Source organism: Leptosomus discolor, chromosome 2 (assembly GCF_034619465.1).
Source record: "Leptosomus discolor isolate bLepDis1 chromosome 2, bLepDis1.hap2, whole genome shotgun sequence".
NCBI lineage: Eukaryota > Metazoa > Chordata > Aves > Leptosomiformes > Leptosomidae > Leptosomus > Leptosomus discolor.
In genome coordinates, this window is record NC_141392.1 from 91431139 (window position 1) to 91454956 (window position 23818).

Genomic DNA, 23818 nt, shown 5'->3' on the forward strand with positions numbered 1-23818 from the left:
TGATGAATACAGACAAAATGCAATTCAGGCCTATTTGCTGTTTGTGCTGGGGACATGTTATTTCTGAATTCTTCACTCATTTGCTGATTTATTTTTAAAACACAAATTTGCAAATGTCTAGAGAGTTACAGAGATCTGAAGCAAACCAACCTATTTAATCTAGGCACACAAGAAAGAATAAAAATATTTTATAGTCATTACTTTTTGAATATCTAAAATACTCATATAGCAAGAGAAACAGAGTGTTTTTCTCTTATGCTTTCTATACAGTTGTTTTAATCTGCCTTTTAAACAGTTTTTAAAAGTCCTATACTCAGGAATAGACTAGAAGAACTTGCATACATGACCAAGAACTTTTTCAATTGCTTTAGGGCATTTATTGTCCATATCACCAAAAAAAAAAAACCAAACCAAACAACAGGCACAAAAATCTCTGAGAAGTACTCTTCAAAATACAGCAAGACAAACTAATACCAAAAAAGTGCATAAAAACAGGAGAATATTACAGTATCTGAAATGGCATAGGAAAGATTGAAGATGTTTTAAACTTACCCTATTGACACTGCTGTTTCTTAAAACAATCTGAATTAGATGTTTCTTAAATTCTTCCAGCTTCTTGAAACACTTCTTCAAAACATGATTAGATAATTTAGTATCAGTTATTAAACGGATCAAAACGCAAACTGCTTCAGTAAGAAAATTCGAAACTGGAAATTTAGGACTGTTGTAAAAAACAGTCAGTCCATCAAGCAACTGAGACACTGAATTGCAGATGGTGAAAGAATCATTCTCAAGCTCTGTGAAGTCTGCTTGAAGAATTCCTCCTTCTGACAGTTTTCTTATTTCAAGCAGATGTTGCAAAAACTGCACTGGAGCAGCCAGAGATTCCTCCTTGCTAGTACAGCAAAGATTCAGTGGGGGAACTCTTTCCAACCAATGTTTAGAAGTGTCAGCAGTATGCTCAGATTGATGAAAATCAGAAGCTATGCCTAAAGAATCGAATGCATAGTCATTAGAGACATCACACCCAGAGTCTTCTAGCTGGCTTGAGTAACTCACAGAGTTTATACATTCCTGATCCAGAAGAGTTTCAGCAGAGGCATCTGGTTTTCCTGAAACACAAATGTGAAAAAGTTATGTTTGTGTAATACTTAAATACATGCTTATGGAAAGCGTTGTGTAATCTTTCTTCTTCTGCTTCCACGGAAAAAAAAAAAAAAAAAAAAAAAAAAAAAATCACATAATACATATATGTATGCTTTCTCCCCAAGAACTTCCCATTTATCGTTTAATTCTTGAAAGAAGGTAAACTAATCACTTTGTACCTACCTACTATTTAAATGAGAAAGCAGTCTTGATGTACAGACCATGTAGTTATCAAGTACAAAAAAAAAAAAAAAAAGACAGCATTAAGCCAGCCTCACACTAACAATCATCTTTAAACAGTAATTTCAAGAACATTTGACTATAAATATACTGGAATAAGAAATACAAAAATTTAGTGTGCATGATAAACTAACCACAAAATTTTATAATGACTTTATGAAATATAAATGAAATGAAAATGTTAATGAAATATCTGGTCATGTGCAATTTTACATCCTCCTTAAATACATCACATCAGATTCAAGAAATTTAATTCCTATTTAGGACTTTAGCTCCTTACTACGTTAAGATCCTGAGCTGAAAATCAGAATTGTGTGCTCCCCAAACAAAGCATGATAGGGTCACAAGAACAGCCTTGGGGTGCAAAGGCTGAAGAACCGACATCCCTCTACACATACCCACCACCACAGAAAGTGTCTGGCCTGAAAAGCAGCAGTTGTTCAAGGAACGAAGGAATGACTTGCATACTGTCTACAGTACATAAGCAAAGTTTGTAAGCACTTCTGTGAAGCATAAGAACTCAAACGCACATACTGCTGTGGGACACAGAAAGCAGAGGGTTTTATTTAGTGGAGCGAAATGAAAATCAGTCTTAATATTAGAGTGTGGAGTCTTCAGCTAGTCCTGAGGAAGCAGAGGTCTGGCAAACACCAAAGTCCATCCTATCTCCCAAATGAATTCTGTCACAGCTGAACAGCCACTTTAATACAGACACCGACACTCAGTTCAGGGACAAGAAAGGGAGGCGGAAGAGACAGTTGCTTCATCAGGACAGGAAAACACCTTTTGTCTCCCAAATGCCTGTTTCCAGCAGCATGGTCACACAGATTCTGAGAGCTGTGAAGAGACAAGGGAATGACCCAGCTTCTGGTCCTACCCAACACGGAGTAAGAGAGGCAGCATCTGCAATATCCACGCAGCAGCAGCACAGATGGTGGAAGATGCTTTCTCAGACATGTGTGCCAGACTGAATGAGGAAGGCCACATGCTATATGTATGTCCTGGGTTACAGTGTAAAATGTGCCAAAAGAAAAATATATTCTATTACCATCTTCAGGAGCTGTTGAGACCAGGTGGGGCGGTGCTCCCTGCCTCCCCCCCTCTGGACTATCTCCTGTTACTGGGCACAACAATGCCTTATCGCCTGACCCATCGGTAACTCGCTCCTGGGCTATCTCCTGTTAATGGCCCATCAAGGAACTGCCTCACGACTCCCCATCCCATTGTGAGATGCTCCGCCCGGGGAGGGGGGGGGAAGGAGCCAAGCAGTCCATGCCAAATAAAAACGGAGATTTTGAACACCCTAGCAGCCTTTCTTCCACTGGATTCCCAGAGGAGCTTTTCCCCCCACCTGAGTTCCAGAGGACGAGAGCTACCTGCCGACCACTGGACCTTCGGAGGAAGACCAGACTCTTTTACCTGATCGCTGCTTCCACAGAACTACACTCATCACTTCAGGAGGACTGCAGCCAGCATCTTATCGGACTGCTACTGCCACCCTAACAGGGTGTCAGGTTGTATTCCTGACTCTTGTCAGTGTAAACTAGTGGGTTGTCTGTTTTTTCCCTGCCTTGTGTTATATACATATATATATTAGTAAAGAACTGTTATTCCTATTCCCCATATCTTTGCCTGAAGGCCCGCTAATTTCAAAATTATAATAGTTTGGAGGGAAGGGGGTTACACTCTCCATTTCAAGGGAGGCTCCTGCCTTCCTCCACAGACACCTGTCTTTTCAAACCAAGACAATGTAGTTCAAAATTTAAAAACAGAAGGATCTCCAACAGATGAAATTGCTGCAGAATCGTAAAATGGCCTTGAAATCTTTTGAAAAACTTTATATACCTGCAGTTACAGCACCAACAGGGATTGTAGAATAGAAAACAGGCTTGAAGGTGGCAGATCTAAGAAAAAAAACGATGATTCGAATTCCACAAAGAAAAAGCTACTTCTGTTTCAAGCATTAGGAATTGTTTATAGTCTCTCACTTTGTGAGCACACATATGGTTTATCACTTGAAAATCAAAACCAATGACATTATACATGTAAAGCTCTCTTAAAACTCAGTTCCAATTGATAAGCTCAGTTCCACTTCAAAAAGAAAAAAAAAAAAAAAAAAAAAGACAACTGAAAATGAGACAATCTTAGAAACCTCTTCGGTGATACTGCATTCTGCTTTCCAAGCAGGTGTTCAGTCAATAACTTCCGAAAGGAAATGAAAACCTAGGTGAAATTATTCATATTTTTCTGATCGTGTTCACTTCTCCACTCTTCAGGACGCAGTTACTCTTAATTTAATATTCGTCGACTGGTTTGTTGCAAGTGCACTTTCCCATGAACGATGCATCGTTATTCTTTTCTTTAAAAAAAAAAAAAAAATAAAAAAAAATTCTCCTCACACATATTAGCTGTTTTCTTTACCTTTTCTTCATGTGTAAGCCTGTCTCTATTCTCCTGGTTTTGTTCCTAACCAAGCTGGCTGGTTGAGAAAAAATAACTCTCCTCCCTCATGAAGTCCTATGTGTTTAGCACACCATTCTTGTCCTGATCTGCAATCAAGCCAAACTTCTGTATATATCAAAGCAAAGAAATACTGTCTCACATATTTGAATATTTTGAAATAATAATGAAAAAATAATACAGAGCTTTCAAGATACTCCAAATGAAGACATTTTAGAAGCCATGTATCCCACACTTTGCTTCTGTATTTGCATGGGGTTTTTTTATAACCAGTTTGGAAAAGAAAGCTCTTCTATTTAAAGCTAAGGTATTTCAAGCTGACATACTTTGTCCCATTTAGGAATAATAGAAATTAATATAGGACTGAGTAACTAAAATTCTCAAATTAATTGTTCAGTGACAGGATTTAAATGCTTTTGGAAGGATTAGAAAGATATACTTCAATTTGTTAGGGATTTTGCTTACAGAAAGCATCTAAATCTTCAGAATTCAGTAAGACCTGAGGAGGATTTTGAGGATATAAACATTCATTCTTAGGAGATTTCTGTAGAAAATGGCACAAATTTTCTATAGTTTAAGCCAAATAAAGAATACTTGCAGTAAAGATATGGAAGGATTGATAATCAGATGATGAACGCACAAATTTGGGTCACTTAATGCTCATCAAGCAGCTTTCACAACAAAAAAATTAACATATGCTTTACAATATTGACCATCCCAATGAGAGGACTGAAATTTGAGTTCTAAGCTAGATAGCGGATATTCCAAGATATTAATTGAGTCAGTGTTACCTATGAAGGCTACCTATCTGAACTGGTAGTACTGAACTGGAAATACTACGTCTTACTAAAAACGCTTTGCATCATCAAACAAACTGAGCTTCCCTAAGACACAAGCATTACCAGCCAATGCAGACAGCAATGATCTGGGTGCAACTGTAATGAGCTGAAGGCTGAAATGAGGTGGACTCCCTAAGAAACCAACTAGGGTGAGCATTCCTAAAAAGATCTCTTTTCTTGAATATGAGATCTCTTTTCTTGAGTCAATATGGTATAAATATTTGAGGTTTCTGTTTATATACCCAGAAGCCCACAAACAAAGATCTGCTTGGGGAACTCAAATCTGAGTTAGGTTAAGGTTGCCCAAAAAGGTTGCGGAACCTCCATTCTTAAGAGATATTCAGAAGCTGTCTGGACATGGTCCCGCACCTGGCTTTAGGTGGCCCTGCTTGACAAGGGGGTTGGACAAGACAACCTCCAGTGGTCCCTTCCAACCTCAACTATACTGTGATTCTCTATTTCCAAGAAAAATCTGACTGATCCTTAGCTCCCTACAGTAGACTTCTAGGCAAGAGGATCCTAATTGCCACAGACACACTTCTTAACCTGTTTTTACCATATAGGTTCCAGTTTTCCCCAAAACTATTACTGTGTTACCCAGAAGAAAGGAAATTAATCTACACTATATTATGAATCCCATTTCCTTTTATGAAACTTATTCCTAAAAATCACTACGGATCTTATCAGGAACTTACTATATACAGGGAATTTATAAAACAGTAACAAACCCTCTCTTTTGCTGGCACGATTGGGTTGGTTTTGCCTCTGTGTTCCTTATACAGAAACCTGGAAAGAAAAGGATGCTTCTTGGGTTCCTTTGCCCCAAGTATGTGCTTAGAACAGCTGTAGCAATGTCATCTGATAAAACAGACAGCATCTGCTTTCAAAGGCAGAAAGCTTCCACAACCAAAACAGACCTGTTACCCATGGAAGGAGCAGTACTCTGAGACTTCAATGAATCATTACACTCCAGCTGGTGCTTTTTCCAGATTGCAAATTAACTTATTTAATTATCCTGAAAAGGCCTCAGTTTTCATAAAGTTCCCCATTGTGTCACTACAATTATAGGGAACAGGTTTATCTCATCATCATATTACAAGAGCCATATTCTGATAACTTTTTGCTAAACACATTTTAACTTCATTTTTGTTACCTCACATATCTGTTCTCAATTCCCTGCTCCCCTCCTAAAAAAAAAGGCCACACTTTTTATGTCGTGAGACATTACTTGCAATGCTGCCTACTCGCATTAGTACCACTGGTGGAAGCATGGGAGTACACCAGTACACTTAAGATGTGAAATGGCAGTTCTTTTCTGAAGTACTGTCTGTCTGACACCATCATGCCTTAGAGAAAATGCTGAGATGACACTTAGACTCGGTAGCCCTTATGGATCTGTATGAAGAGAAGGCCACCTTCTTGAGGAGGAGGGGTGGGGGAAGAGTAAATGGAGAGAAGAAGAATCTCTTTATGCAGAAACATCACATCCCTAAAGACCAGACAAAAATAAACAGATCTGTTTTCCATGGTGACATCAAATTAAGTGTTGACTCCTGCCCAACAGAGAATCCTCTCACCTTGGAAAAAGGAAGCTAGAAAAATAAAGAAGCCAAAAGATATCCCTCAGAGGCTGACAATTTCTCTGCAACTGTTGTTCTTTTGCATTCCTTGCTTCCTGCCAAATACCAGTGTGGGGGGAAAGTGGTGACAGGACACAGCATCTATAACAGCAGCTCATTCAAACATATTTACCTGAAGAAACAACTTTTACATAAACATACCATGATAAGTTGAAAATTCTAGTCTGTATTCCTCTACCTTACTACCGTGCCATAGGAACTAAAATCTTTGCTAAGTACTATTCGGGGCCGCTGTAAACATTTCACACCATTTCATTTCTTTCTGCGGAGGGAAGTAATTTCTCCTACCAGAGTAATGTCCTTTTATCACTATTATTCTGTCTGATTTGGGCTGCTGCTCCCTCCATTAATGAAGAGGATTCCTTTACGAGGCTGCAGATAACATATTCACTGAGGAATCTGCATACGTTTTGTTCTGTTCTTTCTGAATTCATCTGATTGGTTTCTCTTCAAAAATGAGCTTAAAAAAAAATAATCTATTATCAATTATGTTCTCCCATCACTTCTTTTAATGTAAGCAGGCAGAAGAAACATCGCAAGTTATTTAAGTCATAGCAGAGAGTTTCGTCCTTTCAGAGGTTTGAAATCAAATTATTCTGAAAAGATTTTGACTGGCTATCACTCTTCCTGCTCTCATCAAAGCAGGACTTGCCTGATCCCTTCTTTGCCTACCAAGGAAATGCTGGAGCTTTAAGCTGAGCACTCAGTTTCTGCCTCTCCCTACTGAGCAAGAAATATCCAAGCCATGACTTACAGGCAAGTGGAAAGCAAAGAGGTGGCTGAATTCTGTGGCCCAAAACAAGGCCACTGGTAAACTGGAGTTGTGTATCATTTATAATCAGTTTTACTTCATCTGGTGATCTGGTTGGTTCCAATTCCATATGCTTCTACTTTTGCAGCAATTTTGAACTTCTGGCAAGAAGAAAGGAGACTGAAGTATGTTCACTCATACTAATCTACCAAGGAAACTGCTCCCTTTTCCACATGTACAACTAAATGCTTCAAGAAACACACCAAGTTAAGGAGTGAAGCAGGAGATAGAAAATTCTTTTTGTCTCTGGCTTTTACTCCCTAAAGAGATACAAGTTGCTTCAAATGTCTTGACACAGGGAGCAGAATTTAGGGGACAGTACACAGCCTCAGGACACAGTTAAAAATTAGACATTCACGTTCATCACTTCTGACTCAGCATTTCCCTAAACACAGACACACTCTGGTAAGGTGGGCTGGCACCCATATGCTACTGTGGAGGCTAAGAACACAGGAGGGGACTTCAGGGCATGTGATCTATAAAAAGAAGAATAAAATAATTCTTAAAAAAGAAGGGGTGAGGAGAGAATCTGGTTTTGTTGTTTTGTTTTGTTGGGGTTTTTTTTTGGTTTGTTTTGTTTTTTTTTTTTTTTTTTTGTTTTTTTTTTTTTTTAATTAAAGGAGCAAGCGGTTCAGTAAATTCCTATCCACTGCTTAAGAAGGGAAGAATATGAACCAAAATCGAAGGTGAAGCTAAGGAACGGAGAATACATACTCAGTATAATTTTTACTAAAAATAGACCTTGGATAACTGAACCCTTCAAGAGTATCAGCCTAAAGCAACCAAGGCAATAAACATCTATCCTCTCAACTGTCATTCCTAAAATACATGCTTGGCAGAAATGGTAGAGTATCGTGTTTATGCCTTCTTAGGTTGGAGTAACAGCTGCAGGCTTTTCAGATCTCTTTAACAGAAGCTGCCAAGAAACAATATGATTTTTGATTTGATGAGCTGATAACAGCTAAGGAATTGTCTTAGAGGACAGGTGCTTCACTCTACCAATTCATCAATGCTTTGTAAGACCCTTTGTCTTCTCATGTAATTCCAAAGCAAAGTGATAACAGAAAGCACAAATACTTCATATTCTTATTCTTGGAATAACACCAACAAGCTTTTCTCCTCTTTTCTGTGAAATTTCAATCACAGAAAGGCAAAAAACTTTGATTAATATGAAATTTGATTATTTTTTTATATATATACCCATGGGCATAGTTGTCAGAACAATACTAGCAAGGCAAAAAATAATGAACAGACAATTACAAAAATATTCGCTTCTCCTCCTCTTCGGACAGCTGATGTACAGCTAAAAGCACCACCATGTAAAAGAAAAAACAGTGTCCTTGTATTCAGAAAGACAGCTACACATTAAGTCAAACAAGGAACTTCACACAGCACAGTCAGTGAATATATACCACAGCAATTTTACAAACACCGCATTAAACTGTAACAACCCATACTACCAGTTTACCTGTAGCAAAGCATGCTCCTCATCCTCAGCAAGGAACCCCAAACTTTTTTAGGGTCTCTGAGGACAACGAACTACTCGGGTGGGACAAAAATAATTTAGACAACATATCTTTTAAAATAGGTATTTTGTTCTTTCTCCTTCATGTGCTTGCGCATCCATACTGTGTGCAGCTTTGTGTGGAGAAGGAAAACATTGCACCACAGCTCCAAAGAGCTCACAAATTCCTCACATCAGGGAAATAAAACTCCATGGGCAGTCCTAATCATTCCTGAAGCCTCTGAAAGACCTACTATTATTATTACAAACAGCAGGTGGGTGAAGAAAGCTCTCACACTCAGAATGCAGAGCAGGAAAGATACAGCTGTAAAGTGAACCTTGGCTGAAGGACTCAAACTCTTCAGCTTTCAATAGGCAGCAGCAGACACAAATGCAGTATCTGATCCTTACTGCATGAGATTCAGTGGTGAATTTTGTGAAACCCTGGTATTCTTGCATCTATAAGCTGTTAAGTAGAACACAAGAAAGCCAACAAAAAGCTGAGGGTTTGAATTCTTTTAAGAAGTTGCATTGCTTTAAGCAGAACTCCAGCTCCAAAAATGGAGAGAGACTGGAGAAACAAGTAGAGGAGGAAAAGGATCCATACCTGTAGACTACCTAAGAACAAGCCCAGTTATCCTCAGCCCTAGAGAATTTCTCTGGTGTGATATTAACTAATAAATGTGAGCAATATACCATCAACAACAAACCATAACAATGGGTTGATGGATCTGTAGTAGCCTTCAGGTGAACAGGATGGAACACCACTTATATCACTTTTCCTCTCAACGTAGATTCAAGCTCCTTGTGCCTTCTTAGTAGCCAATCAAGGCTGGCACTAGCCAGCCTTTAGCTTTTAATCTCCATGGGCTTGAAAAATTTCAAATCTGGCACAACACACAACAGAGGAAACTGTTTTTTCCCAGAGCAGAAGACATCAGTGGGGGCGTGGCCCCTATTCAGGCAGGCTTTGCTTGTACAGCCACCTCCCTTGTCAGCTGCAGGTGTTCTGCTACTACTACATATTGTTAACTCGATCACCAGAAGAGCGCACAGATCTCACCAACAGATATCGCGTCAGGTATCGGTAACGATCTTTTACGCAAAAGCAAGAGACTGAGTGTTTGTCTCCAACGTAACTGTAATCATTAATGCTCACTCAGCATCTGTCTGATGAAGAACATCTTTCCAAAATAACATGTGGCTCAAATCCATTATGAGGAGAGTTCACATATCATACCAAGGTTTAAGAAGGAGGGGAAAAAAAAAAAAAAAAAAAAACACACCAACAAACAAAAAAGAAACAGTCAAAAGAAATACCACAAAAAATGGCCATCTCTGAGTTAGACTCCAAGAGCTCAAAAGCATCCTTTCAATGTTAATGAAAACTTGTATGAAGAAATAGGAACTATAACAGTTCAGATTTTCCACACATTTGTGCTCTTACACCCAAGGGGTTAAAAGAAACTGAAGGGGAAGACTATGCCCTATTCCTTTTGAACAGCACCTGGTGCATTTGGGGCTGATGTGAACTCCCATACATATTTCAAACCTCAAAAGGTTTTCTGCCTAATAGGTTTATCAACAGTGTAATCATAAATATAAACAAACATTTGAAGGGAAAAGCAGCTACACATTAATCCTTCAAATTCATAGGGTGTTGGATTTGTACCCTGGAGAATCTGAAGGAACATAGAAGGATTATAAATACCAGGTACTCATCTCTACTATTTACGATTCCATTAGCTAAACATAGACTGAAATTCACTAAGACACGAGACTTGGTCAGCTACCCAAAGTATGTTTGAACAGGCTGCTGAGAACATAAAAACCAAAAAGAGCCATCTATGAAAAGCAGCTTATTGAAGTGATTTAGAAATCATGGAATGTTTTCTAAGCCGGTGAAAAGACCTATTGCTAGCAGACAATTCACCATATCCATACTAGTGAATATTTCAATGGGTCAAGTAAACCATACTGTAGAGTAGGCAGGCTATTTACCTGTACAGGTATGACAGCATAGAAAATTTAGTGCAGCCGTAGTCATCTAAAATTAGACAAGATTTATCACACTTTAGGTCTGTGAACAAACTTCATCGTGACTAGGGCAATGAAAATTGACATCCTTTGGAAGAGGTGTTATTTGCTAGGGACAGTGGCTTCCCTCTGCCTGTCCTGCAACTAAAAGAGCTTACTTTGGCAAGTGAGATATCGGTATTGCTCAGTCCAACAGCTTGGGGTAAAGATTTTCTTAAAAAGTTAGACCTGGAACACAGAAGTTGCAGATGAATTGATATAATTTGTAGTGTTTGATATGTTCTGCTTAATCCAAATTAGAATATCCTCTTCAGACATCAATTGTTAATAAATCTCTCCTGATCATTTGCACCACATGCAATCGGTTCTTTACAACATTAAGACATCTGTTACAAACAGCAGCTTGAAAGTCACTTTTACTCTTAAATAAACTTCACATTTGGAACAGGTGGCAGAGAACAGACACACAAACGATAACTAAATACGAATAGTCAGTAAATCACTTCTATAGAGAGAAAGGTCTATTATAAAAAAAACAAACAAACAAACAAAACAAAAAAAAATCCAACCAACCAAAAAAAAAAAAAACCCAAAACAAACGCACAACATTCTTCCTTCTAGCTACAGTCTAACATGTCCCCCCTCTCTGTCAGAGTTAGAATCCAGAAATTTTTCATAAGACAATAAAGAAGCTACTGTTTCAGTACAAAAGCATTCCAGTAAAGCCTCATCAAGCTTTCTGTCAGGGAACCTTCTAAAGATCTCAAGTCATAAAGCAACTAGCTATACATTTTGATTTTAGAGATCTCCTCAACAGTGAACAGCGCCTCTCTCCTTCAGCCCAGCACATTTTGACCTCCATCTCCCAGGAGAAATATCTCCCCAGAGCTAGGAGACATCCTCCACTGCCTGATTTCCAAGCTCGTCCTGTACCATTAATCTCTCAGAGTGAGAATGACTCACTCCACATGCACAAGTCAGAGAAAAAGTGCTGTTTGAGCTCATCTTTTTTTTTTTCCTTTCTTTTTTTCCATATTCTTTAAATAACAGCTTTCCTGAATCATACAATATCAGACTCACAGTATTTTTATATGTCACAGTAAACATTCACAGCATCCACAGTCTAAATATGTTAAAAGAAATAACAGACATACAGTCCTTTGCCTGCCCAACCTTCCCATTATACATATTAGGGATTCATGCTTTCTACACATTAGGCTTAAATTCTGAATTCTGATTTTAAGCATCTTTAAAGTGTAAAAAAAAAAAAAAATGCAGCATGTCTTTAAGACATATTCCAAATATAAATAGGGTACATCAATATTCTTACAAAGCAGCATCTCTGAGGTTATAGAGTAACATTTTGTAATGGCGATTGTCTGGAATTACTCCGTAAGATAAATTTTTAACCTTCAGTATCAATATGTAAATTCTGAGTAAGCATCAAATTCTTAAGCTCAATCCCATTACAAATAAATTAAGTGTTCTACTTCAGAGCTTTGGGAAAAATAGAAAGCTGGACACCCAGGACTCCCATATCTAGGTACAAGAAATCGTGCAGGCAACAGGAAAGCTGTTTGTTTCCTTCCTAGTGCAATACAGCCAGAAATTATTTCTGAAACTTACCATTTTCCAAGCAGTATCTTGGACAGATCTTGTTCAAAAGAAGTTCCTGACGTAATCGAAGAACTTCAGCTTCCAGCGCTCCAACTTTCGATTTCCATCCAAAATCTTGTTCGGATACCGTTTTGGCCAGGTGCTCAGTGTATTCTTTGCAACTCTTCCCTGGTGGTTTTGAGTGGATAATTGCAAAAGCCAATGCTAGTTTTGATATTTTCAAATACCAAACTTGATTTTCTCTTCCATCTTTGGTTTCTATTACATTAGAAAAACAGAAAACAGAAAAGTAACTTCACTATGACTCTATCAAATTACACACAGTATCTTCTTGGCTTTGAAAACTGTTCAACAGGGAGACCAATTATTTTATTTCTAGTGCATTCCTACATCATCAAGGAAAAGAGCAGAAATACAAGCATCTGTGCATAATGTGAGAATAAAACATCCATAAGCTGCATTCCAGCTATAACAATAAAATTCAGGCAGTGTTTGAGAATAATTGTGGAAATAGCCTATTTGAAAATAGGCTTATCCTCACAAAATTTTAAATGCAAATGTCATCTTCACTAAAACAAAGATGAAAACACTAAAAATACTAACCTCAAAAAAACCCCTGACACTCTGCCCCCCAAAAAATCCTAAGCCCATGACTGAAGAATGTATATGGAGTTATTTATACTTGGCTTAAACACAATACATAAAATTTCTTGAAAGTGTACCAAAAAGCCTCAGTGTTCAAAAGATAAAACTGAAGTTGTTGTTAGTTTCTGCTTTTGGATACTTGATACTGCTGCATTTGCAGTTCTAAGTCTACAATTAAGCCTCAAGCCTGCAGAAGGGTCTATGCAGACAGCTTCAAAGTGATGCAAATGGCTAGCAAGACAAGTGAAGAAGACAGTTTTATCAGCTCTGTTGCAAACTGTGAGGACAGGGCTTTGGACACTAAGTTGCAAACCATCACAGGGACACTTACAGAAAGAGCTGCCTTTTAAATATTACTCTCACCTTTCAAATACTTCTGAAATGCATGAACAATTCCTGTACAGTCCTTGCATCTTGTCCACTCAGACACACCAGTCAGTTACACTTTGAACTGCACAGGGCACAAGGGATAAGACAGCTAAAATTCCTTGGGATCTATCTACCTACAGCTATATTTTAAGCCACTGTTCTCCACTTGAAACACTATGTTCCTGCCCTGTGTCAGGGCAAAACCACCTTGTCTAAGCCACCAGTGCACTCTCAAAACTAATGAAAGGGTAAGCTCTTAGAAACTGAACTATACTATCTCTATCCACTGCTTAGAGCAGTTACACATTAAATACGCAAAAATTCTTGCTTGTTAAAATCTATTTCACCCAACTTTTCCATTCATCTTTATGACTTCCAGTGAAAAAACAGAACCCAATTCTCTCAGCCTCGAAGGATCAGCACCTCTGTGGGACAACACACTGATTTAAGACTCTTGTTTGCCTTATACATAAAGGAAGTTTTACAAATACAGAACTATGAAAGTAATTGAACTGCCTTCAAAGCTACGAAGAAAATGAAACACATGAAACCACACTAAAAGAAGAGTAAGTAGTAACAGTAGGGTATCCAAAATCTTTGGCTTTGAACCTGAAAGATGCTCCCCAGATTATCTCATCTTCCTAACAGATCACCCAGATATTTCTCAAACAGTGTCTACCAAGCTCCATTCTTACAAAGTTCCTTTGCAGAGCAGAGCCACATATTAAGGCAGGCAGAAAGATGTCTTACAAATGGCTTTCGCTGCTGGTTTATCGTTTTGATATCTCTGGAGACTACTTTGCAACAGCTTTCTGATTCACCTCCTTTTAAAAAAGGACAAATAGTCACTTTGTGCTTTATAACATGCATTTTCCTTTAAATTACATTCAGGTAAGCTGCAGAAGGACCAACATTCTGGTATGGGTCAGGAGATAGTATTTAATTTCAGCATTTCATCAATCTTCAGGTGCCTTTTATCGTTAAAGAGTCACCATCAATACCTTCTTTTCTATCACGCTCCCTTTACTTCTACTTATATGACACACGGTTACAGAGAAAAGTCAGTTAGGTGTTTGACCACTGATGCTTTACCACTATGCACTTCACACATCTCAGCCCACAACTTTAAATCAAGTGATATAGAGTAAAAAAAAAAAAAAAAAAAAAAAAAAAAAAATCTAGTAAGTAGAGAAAGTAGAGAAGTGTTATAAGGAACTGGAATGAGAATAGTTGAGACTAAATGTATACAGTTCAAGGAAATCTGTAAGTGTGAAATGCTACTTCAGTAGCATTTTTTCACCACTCATTACCAAAGAGAGTCACTTTTCTACTTTGTTTTAAGGGGGACTACTGTATTTTAAGCAGAACAAAAACCTTAGTGCACATGTTAATAACACACACACACGTAAAAGGTTCTTTCACCCTCAACATGCCAAAATACTATTTCCTAAAGGAGATATATCTCTAATGAATCACATAAACCATGGTATCTTACTTAATTTTGCTTTAAATCACAATGGTCAAAATCTTAAAAAGTATTCCACCTTAACACTTAGGACATACAGTTAAGTAATGAAATTTGGATTTTGAGGGAGGACTTTTTCTCTTTAACGTCTTGTACAGACCCATTTCTACAGTACTTGTGCCTTAAACTGAATGAGTTTAATAAGGTACTCTTACTCTGGGCAGAATTACTTTTAAAGATCCTGCTAAAAAAAAAAAAAAAAAAAAAAAAAAAAAAAAAAAAAGCAGCAGCACATATCACAAACTTGGTTCATCTTAGGAACAAAACACAATCCAAGCAGTTTTTGGAGAAGTAATTCCATGGTAACGTCAAAATCTTTTGTTTAAAGCCAGGTAATTAACAACAAATGGTAATATACCTGCATTTAATGTCTAGAAACAGTGGATAAAGAGGAGTTTGTGGTACAAAAAGCATAAGTTGTAAAAGTTGATTCAAGTTTTTCACAGTTCCCTAAAGGGACAACTGCTCTTTCAGAAACCACTATAAAAAAATCTCATAGAAAATAACACACCAGATGAGGTTTTTAGAAATATGGGGATGCTGGCCAACTATGCATTAGCAAAAAATCACACAGCAGTCTGTTGCTCTTAGGAAACATTGCACCAAAGACCACCAAACGCAAATGCATTCCACTAAAAGCCTATTGGCAGCTACAGAGTTATCAATAATATTTTTGCTCATATCAGCACAGAAATTACACCAATGGTTAGGCAGAAAAAACGTGTAGAACTAAGCCAGAAATTTTCCTTGATTGGGAATAGTACCTGGACAAGAGCAGAAAGAAGTCACCAGCCTAACCCAAAATTATGTCCAACAGGAACTGGAAGGATCAAGGATTATCCACCAAAACATATCCGGTACCCAAGTTACTCAGCAAGAATAGCTACTCACTAACAAAGCTCCATTTTTGTGTTTTCTCAGTGTTAAGGAAACCAGTAACCCCTTGCGAGCCCTGCTAGAATGGCTGGGATACGACACCAGATACCGTCCACTGACAAGCTTCCTATACAACCCCCTCAATCCACAATCTGTTACTGGAAGTGCACTCTGAGTACCAGATTAGCTAAAAATCACTGTCAAATAGGACTAGGTCTCCAGATTTCTGACACAAGAAAGAGAGACCCCCTCCCTGCTTCTCTACAGCCTTCTAACTCTCATGCAGGGAGAGGGTACTGAGGACCCACAGCGCCGCCAAGGTCCTGGCCGTGGAAGGCTGACGAGTAATCACTCAGCTGCTGAAATAATTGCAAAAGTCATGAACTGTCCTGTACAGCTTGGTGTTACATAAGTAACAGGTCTGCATGGCAAGGTTTTGGTAGCGGGGGGGGTTACAGGGGTGGCTTCTGTACGAAGCTGCTAGAAGTTTCCCCTATATCAGATACAGCCAATGCCAGCCGGCTTTAAGACGGACCCGCCGCTGGCCAAGGCCGAGCCAATCGGCGACGGTGGTTGCGCCTCTGTGATAATGTACTTAAGAGAGTGAAAAAAGTTGTTGGGCAGCAGTAATTGCAGCAAGTGAGAGGAGTGAGAATAGGTGAGAGAAACATCCTGCAGACACCAAGATCAGTGAAGAAGGAGGGGGAGGAGATGCTCCAGGCGCCGGAGCAGCGATTCCCCTGCGGCCTGTGATGAAGACCATGGTGAGGCAGGCTGTCCCCCTGCAGCCCATGGGCGGTGGAGCAGATGACTGCCTACACCCCGTGGAGGGCCCCCACGCCAGAGTACGTGGATACCTGAAGGAAGCTGTGACCCCATGGGAAGCCTGCACCGGAGCAGGCTCCTGGCAGGACCTGTGGCCCGTGGAGAGAGAGAAGCCCACGCTGGAGCACGTTTGCTGCCAGAGACCCCATGAGGGGGGCTCACGCTGGAGCAGTCGGTTCCTGAAGGACTGCACCCCATGAAGGAGACCCACATTGGAGCAGTTCATGAAGGACTGAACCCGTGGGAAGACTCACGTTGGAGAAGTCATGGAGGACTTTCTCCCATGAGGGGGACCCCACATTGGAGCAGGGGAAACATGTGAGGAATCCTCCCCCTGAGGAGGAAGAAGCGGCAGAAAACAACAGTGTGATGAACTGACCCCAACCCCCATTCCCTGTTTTCCCCCTGTGCCGCTGGGGGGGAGGAGGGAGGAAAATCGGGATCAAGGTCATGCCCGGGAAAGGAGGGAGGGGTGGGGGGAAGGTGTTTTAAGATTTGGTTTTATTTCTCATTACTCCTCTCTGAGTTAATTGGTAATAAATCACATTTCCTTTCAGTTGAGTCTGTTTTGCCCGTGACGGTAAATGCTGAGTGATCTCCCTGTCCTTATCTCAACCCCACAAGCCTGTTGTTATTTTTCTTTCCTCTCCTCTCTCCTGTCCAGTTAAGGAGGAGGAGTGATAGAGTGGTTTTGGTGGGCATCTGGCATTTTGGCCAGGGTCAACCCACCACAATAATCAAGGGGAACAGAGAGGTGGTGTAAGATCCTTTGAGGACCTTAAACAGGAAACAGGGTAACAGAGAGCACCAGGGTAAATCAGATTTACAAACCACCCTACTCTACCAACCTGCCAGTCCCGCTGTTTTGCAACCTGCATCTGATGCAGCACATTACACCATTAACTACAGCAAGACATCTTTCTGGTAAGTCTCACTTTGTTTTTGACACTGTCTGCAACATGTGAAAAGGAAATCATTCCCACTAATTAGAAAAAAATTCCACTATTTTCAGATTATTGCCTTTAGTTTGTTTTCTTCTCAGTTGGAAACTTCATATATTTAAGTCCATTCCAAAGGTCAAAGGTTTCACATTATTGGTTAAAAACCCAAAACAATTCAAATGATTCAATGTTATTAAAAAACTGAAAACATCCATTAAAGCCATGAAACTTGCATCTAAACTTAAACTATTCATTAAAGTCATTTTAACAAGCTATAAAATCTCCTCATTCCAAAAAACCTGCAACCCCACAAAAGGGCTGTTTATGCACCTTGCTAGTTAGTGGTCACCACTTTCATACAGATAACACGTTGTCAAAGTCTGGAAGTTGAGGTCAAACACATGACATCTTCAAAAAACAAAGACAATTCCCGGAGCCCACTATGGGCACAAAAGCATCCCTTCCTGCCCTAGCACCTTCTTACCTGTCTGAAGATACTTTTCTGCCTCTTACTTCTTCATCATTTCTTTTTCCACTGTTAAATACACATAACTGAGCAGCCCAGTCTCCAAATGCACAGCAGTTGCCTTCACTGCTGCACACAACACCAAATTTAGTCGCAGGAGGAAAAAAAAAAAAAAAAAGTACTCCTGGATGCTATTTGGGTTTTTCTACCTCATGCCAGGATTGCCCCAGTGTCAACAATGAGCTGACAAGGATACTAATTTTCTGTCTTTAACAGAAGTGCAGGGACCATCTCTTCATTATTCTCTGCATTCTCACACGTGAACTAGAGGAATCTGCCTCCCAAACAGGACAAACCTAGAAATGGGTACAGTTAAGTCTGCAGTCAGATCAAAACAGACTGTTCCCTGAGGAAGAGCCCAGTGATCTCGGGACGAGCCTCGCCCAGCTCCTAGGCACACCTCCACTGGTCTCTCTCAGCCAGCTCTAGGTTCCTCTACCCAGAGGAATGGCAGCATGTGCTGCACCCATCCATCAAGGGATGAGCTACTTTGTTTGCACAGGTGAATCCTCAGCTCTGGAGCTTTTAAGTCTTTCAAGGCAGGGGGTTGGGTTGGGTAAGGGAGGTGAATAATTTTAGATAATTAACCCGAGCACTACATAGAGTTTTCTGATTGACCTTGGAAACAAGGAAGTCACAGAGCGATGGAGTGAAAAGGGCTAAGTTCTACTGCAATTTAAAACTATAAGGTACCTCAAAATAAAACCAAAACTTGTTTTAAATAATTCAACATTTGAGTAATACTCATTTATGTCACAGGATTGCACACCTTAGGCATAATCTCTAAGTTTGCCAATGAAATCATGGCTAATAATGGAAAAAACTTCAAATGTCATAGACAAAACCTTACTGCTTACAACAGGACATTTATTTGTTATTCAGATTATTATAATTTAAGATTGAATGTTTTAAAAATTAATAGAGTAAGACACAAAATGGACTGTAACTTACTTATCATCCAGGTTATTCAAGGGCTCGGTTTTCTTCACATTTGAAATAGATGTGACATATAAAAGGATTTGTCAAGACAGAAATGAATTGCCATTCACCTCTACTACACAGCTAAAAATCCTCATACAGTCCTAAATAATAGTATGTAACAAATATCCGAAAAATGGTTTTCCTTCTAAATATAAGTGTATGGTCTGTCTCTAATGGCACAAACATAATAGGAAAAACTGTTTTGTTACCACGATTTTTACTTTAACTGGTCTGTCAATTACATACTGCAGATAAAGGTGAAAAAATTACCCACACCTTTGTAACCTCATTCTGCATTATACACCAGCAACCAAGATACTGACCCATTATAATGGAACACAAAATGGGTCACAAAATTATGCAAGTGCTTTAGCGGAACTGGGCTGAGCTGCAGACACATAAGGCCATAACACTAAGCAATAGTAAAATAAACTTGATTTAATTGGTATGCCTAACATAATACTGTCTTTCGTTTATATAATAAATAATGATAATGGGACAGCTGCATAATCAAGATGAACTAAAGTATGCCTTGTGTTCCATTTTTATTGTAAAAATGTATATTAAAGCAAGGCTACTCCACAGTGTCATTCTTAGACAACCTATACTCATAGTACACAAAAGATATGTAATGCGGACATGCTTACTGACAGAAAAGCTGGGATTTACTACCACAAGCCTAAACAATACCTCCAGCATATTTTTTTTTAAATGGATTCAAGATGCTAAAATTATACTGAAAATAATAAATATTTAAAATATGTTACGTCAAAAGCACAAGGAAGCTTGATTAAAACGCAAAATGATTTATTTCTTCAAACAACTTAACTTCTAAATAATTTTAAAATAATTACAATTTAAATATTTTTAAGTAATTTTAGCTTCTAAAATCAAGCCACATAAATTCTCCAAAACCAAATAACATGAATTAATTGAAAAAATATTTTAGAGCTTTTTAATATTCCCCAATTTTATACATATATAACACCATTTCATAGCACTTAAGAACATAAGCAAACATAATCCCTCAGGATTTCAGTAACATTTTAGAGGTGGATTTATCTCCTCTTAACTACAGAAATCTACAGTTTAGAAGGCTACAGCTGAGCTAGCTGCCTAGATTTCCTTTATGATCAATGCGCAGAAACAGAGATTTCTAACGTTAAAAATAAGTCAAGTGACTTGTACACCTACTTTCCGATGAAGATAAGTCATGACCCAGAAACACTTGTTTCCCTCCACAGACTGCAAAGGGAGTTAAGATGACTAAATCGGATGCACATACATGTATTCTGGACAGCTAACTTCAGCAAGATGAGCTGGTAGACCACAGGCTTGTAAAGCTAGATGAGTCATGCAAAAAACTGTTTAAGTGCTTAACTAAGATAAATGTTGCAAGGCTAAAATCATTACCTTTTAAAATAAGGCTGTAATTCTAGATCTTTTTAATATCTCTGAGAAAAAAAAAAATCTTTCTAGAAGAAAACCTAAAAATCATGGAAAAATTCTGTGAGAATAACCTTGTGAACATTTAAACATTGTCCATGCACAAACAGAATAGCATATAGGGGCAGAGTAAAATATACGGGAAGCAAGTATGCCCAGAATTAAATGAGCATAGAACAATCAGTTTGGCCCCTCATAAAGTTACCGTGCATCACTCTTCAGTGAGATCATGAGGAAATTATTTCCTCTCATTTGAAAACTTCTAATTTAAGATACCACAAGTATACCAATACTCCCGTAACTGTATGCTTAGATTAATTCTTTCCAGGTTTGGACTGTTCTGGCATTTTGCTTTCTGAATGCAATCATTTGACAGGGTTTTTTTAACTGTCTTTTTTTCTAACATGGTGTTAGAGTGACACATCTAGAAGAGAAATACCATACCAGATTTAACACACAAGAATCCCAAGTCACTCAAGAGTTCAACTCTGTCAATCTTCTTAAAGAAACATCACAAAGTATTGACAGCAAGGACATCTTATGCACCATAGGAGCCTTAAAGAGATAAAAGGATTCACTTCTCCTCTACTCCCATTAGAGCAGGCCAAGTAAAAAACACTAACGTAAGCCTGAAATATCTGGCCGTGTTACACTACGTATATGTTCTCGCCACAAGCTGAAAGTTCTTCCTTTTGCACTCTTTCCTCCTCCAACAGGCTTTTTTTTTGCTGGGTCACTGACAACGATATCTAATCAATCTGGCACACAGTACCATTAGCACTATCATGTTTCTCTTTCCTGCTCTCACTACTGAAGACAAGCATATATTTGCACAAAAGGGAATTTATTCTATAAAACCTGATGTTCAGAAATTGAAGTATATAACTCAATGGTGTAAATTTATCTATTCTTATGACAGCACATATTTCTTCCACTACTAAACCAAAAACTGTGAACGCTTAATCAGCTGGGTGTAAATTCATTTGGTTTAGAAAGTGAGTACATACTTTTCATTACGGCTTTATGAGACAGACCATGAAATTCAGACCCTTATTAATTTACAAAGATTCATATGTGATAATGATATTTACATAAAGTGTAAATTTACAGTTGGCATTTTGGACTGTGGAAAATAATCTTAGTCTTTATATACTGCCAAGTTACAACAAGAAAGCAGCCGTTATCGCCCGAGTTTTACCTATTGCAAGGACTGCATTAGCTCTTGATGTAGAATTTCAAAGCGGAGTTCAAAAAAAAGGCAATCATTAAGAGGTTTGGAGGATTATCCAGGGATTATATTGCATCTCTCCTCTTCCCATGTTAAAATATATTGACTAAAATACAATAATTTCCTTTTCAATTTCACACTTTCAGCCTTTCCTGAATACTTCCATTTCCACAAGTTTTAAATCTGCAAGATCAGTATCTTTCAGTGAATAAGCTTCCTTCAGCTAAGTTACCAGAAAGGATCTGTCATGTTTTAAAAACCTTATTCTGGGCTTTCTTACACAAATTTTATACCGTGAGAATGAAAGATGAGATTGTTCAAAAGAAAGCAAATGTTTGTAATACAAGACAAGGAAAAGGGACAATAGTAGGAATACTAGGAAACTAGTACTCTAAAAAGCATACAGTATGCAATGAAGAACGAAGTCTTACATATACTATAGATACTAACATAACTGTAGCCTCATTTAAATATGTAGTGCCTGAATATTAGTTTATGAAGCACTGGAAGTTGTAAAAGACCGTGAACCACAGAAACTACTTGCCAAGCATTCACAGCCAAGTCCATAGACAAGTATTTTTAAACTTTAATTCTGCTCAATTACTAGTGTATTTAAATTAAGAAAACAGTCTGGAAATAAGACAAAATTAATCATTACTTTCTTCCATCAGTCACTGAGAAAAAATGTAGGAGACTGAGCACTATGATTTCTAAATTCCTAAGCATGGGGTGATCAAAAACATTGATCATTTCAATTCACTGCCATGAGAAATAATCAATTTCAGGTAAAAATATTGGTAATGCTTTGGTAACTCTTTTCTGTTCTATCTGCGTATTTCATATAACCTTATTTTAACAAGAAAAGCACTAATATTAATTGAATTCCAGCCCCTATCCAATACCACTTAGCAACAATACAGCATTCTTACTTGGAGCAGGGAAAAAACCCTCCAGATCTGTAACATATCAGAAAAGAAAACCAAGAATCTGAACAGAGAGATAAGTCACTCATACCTTATCTTCTTCATTAATAACAAAAAAAGTGGTGCAACTTTCAGGTGAAGGCTGCCATTTCCTTCCAAATAAACTGAACCTTTCTGCAGGGAACCACTCCCGGAACGCCCGAGCCCGCCCGCGCCAGGCCTCCCGCTCGCTGCTCGCACGGACAGCCGGCCCCGGCGGCCTGACCCGGCCGGGACGCCCGCTCCCACCCCTGCTGTACCAGGCAAACCCCCGGCCCCCAACTCGAAGACGCGGGGTTTACAAACACGAGAGGTGCCCCCGAACACAGCAACAGCCGCGGCCGGAAGAGGGAGCCCACCGACACCCCGCGACGGGGTGGGGGCACCTCCTCAAGCCGCTGCCTCCCGCGCGGAGCCCTCACCCAGCCTCCCACACCGCCTCCCCGGACCCCTAACGGCCTCCGGCCCCAACCCACCTGCAGCGGCAGCCCCGCCGCGGGGGCCGCGCCCCGGCTCCATGGCGAGGGGCAGTACCCGGCGGCCCGCAGCCGCCTCTACAAGCTGCCCCGGGGCTGAGGGGCCGCTCCGGGGGCAGGACACGAGGTCACCGCCCGCGCTGGGCCCCGCCCCAGCCCCGGGCAGCGTTGGTGAGCGCCCTGCGGTGCAGGCCCTCCTCGTCCTACTCGTATCTATCTCGGCCGAACGCGGGTGCCTCCCGCGGGTGTTGGTGGAGCCCGCTGGCTCATGCCCGGGGGCCTTTCCTCCTGCTCGCGGGGCTGGGAAGGGTTGAGGGATGAGAGGGAAGGACGAAAGCCACTTTGCTGCAAAGGCAAAGACTGCCTTAGTCGGGAAGGTGAAGGAAGGGGAGACCCGTAAGAGACGCTTGAAGGCCCCTTTTGTGCTGCTACCTGAGGGAGGGGAGTGCAGCGTGGGCAGGGGCTGGGTGAGCAGGGCCCTGCGAGGGGTGCAGGTCCAGCCCCGGGGTGCCCAGCCAAACGCTTGGTGTTCACACCTGGCCTGCTGAGGGTCGAGGTGACCAGCTCACTTGAAATGGTCCCCCACGCTTTTACACTGATCTGTGTATGGTCTCAAAACTGTGGTGTTTGTACTTCTATAAATTGCGTGAGGTTCTCTTGAACTGCTCTGTTGATTAATTTAGGCCTCTTTAAACATTCCTTATGTTCAGATATCCTAAGAGCA

The 23818-nt window shown here is 39.7% G+C and overlaps 1 protein-coding gene across 1 annotated transcript in view; it reads right to left on the reverse strand.

Moving 5' to 3' along the window:
* The window catches only part of MEI4 (meiotic double-stranded break formation protein 4), a 76334-nt gene extending 53197 nt beyond the window's left edge, over window positions 1–23137 (reverse strand). The window contains exons 1-3 of the mRNA XM_086460465.1: window positions 23095–23137; window positions 12304–12552; window positions 553–1112 (exon numbers count right to left, since the gene is read on the reverse strand). Coding sequence (XP_086316591.1) covers window positions 553–1112; window positions 12304–12552; window positions 23095–23137 — 852 coding nt within the window. The remainder of the gene's footprint in view (window positions 1–552; window positions 1113–12303; window positions 12553–23094) is intronic.
* Between the last annotated feature and the right edge of the window lie 681 nt (window positions 23138–23818).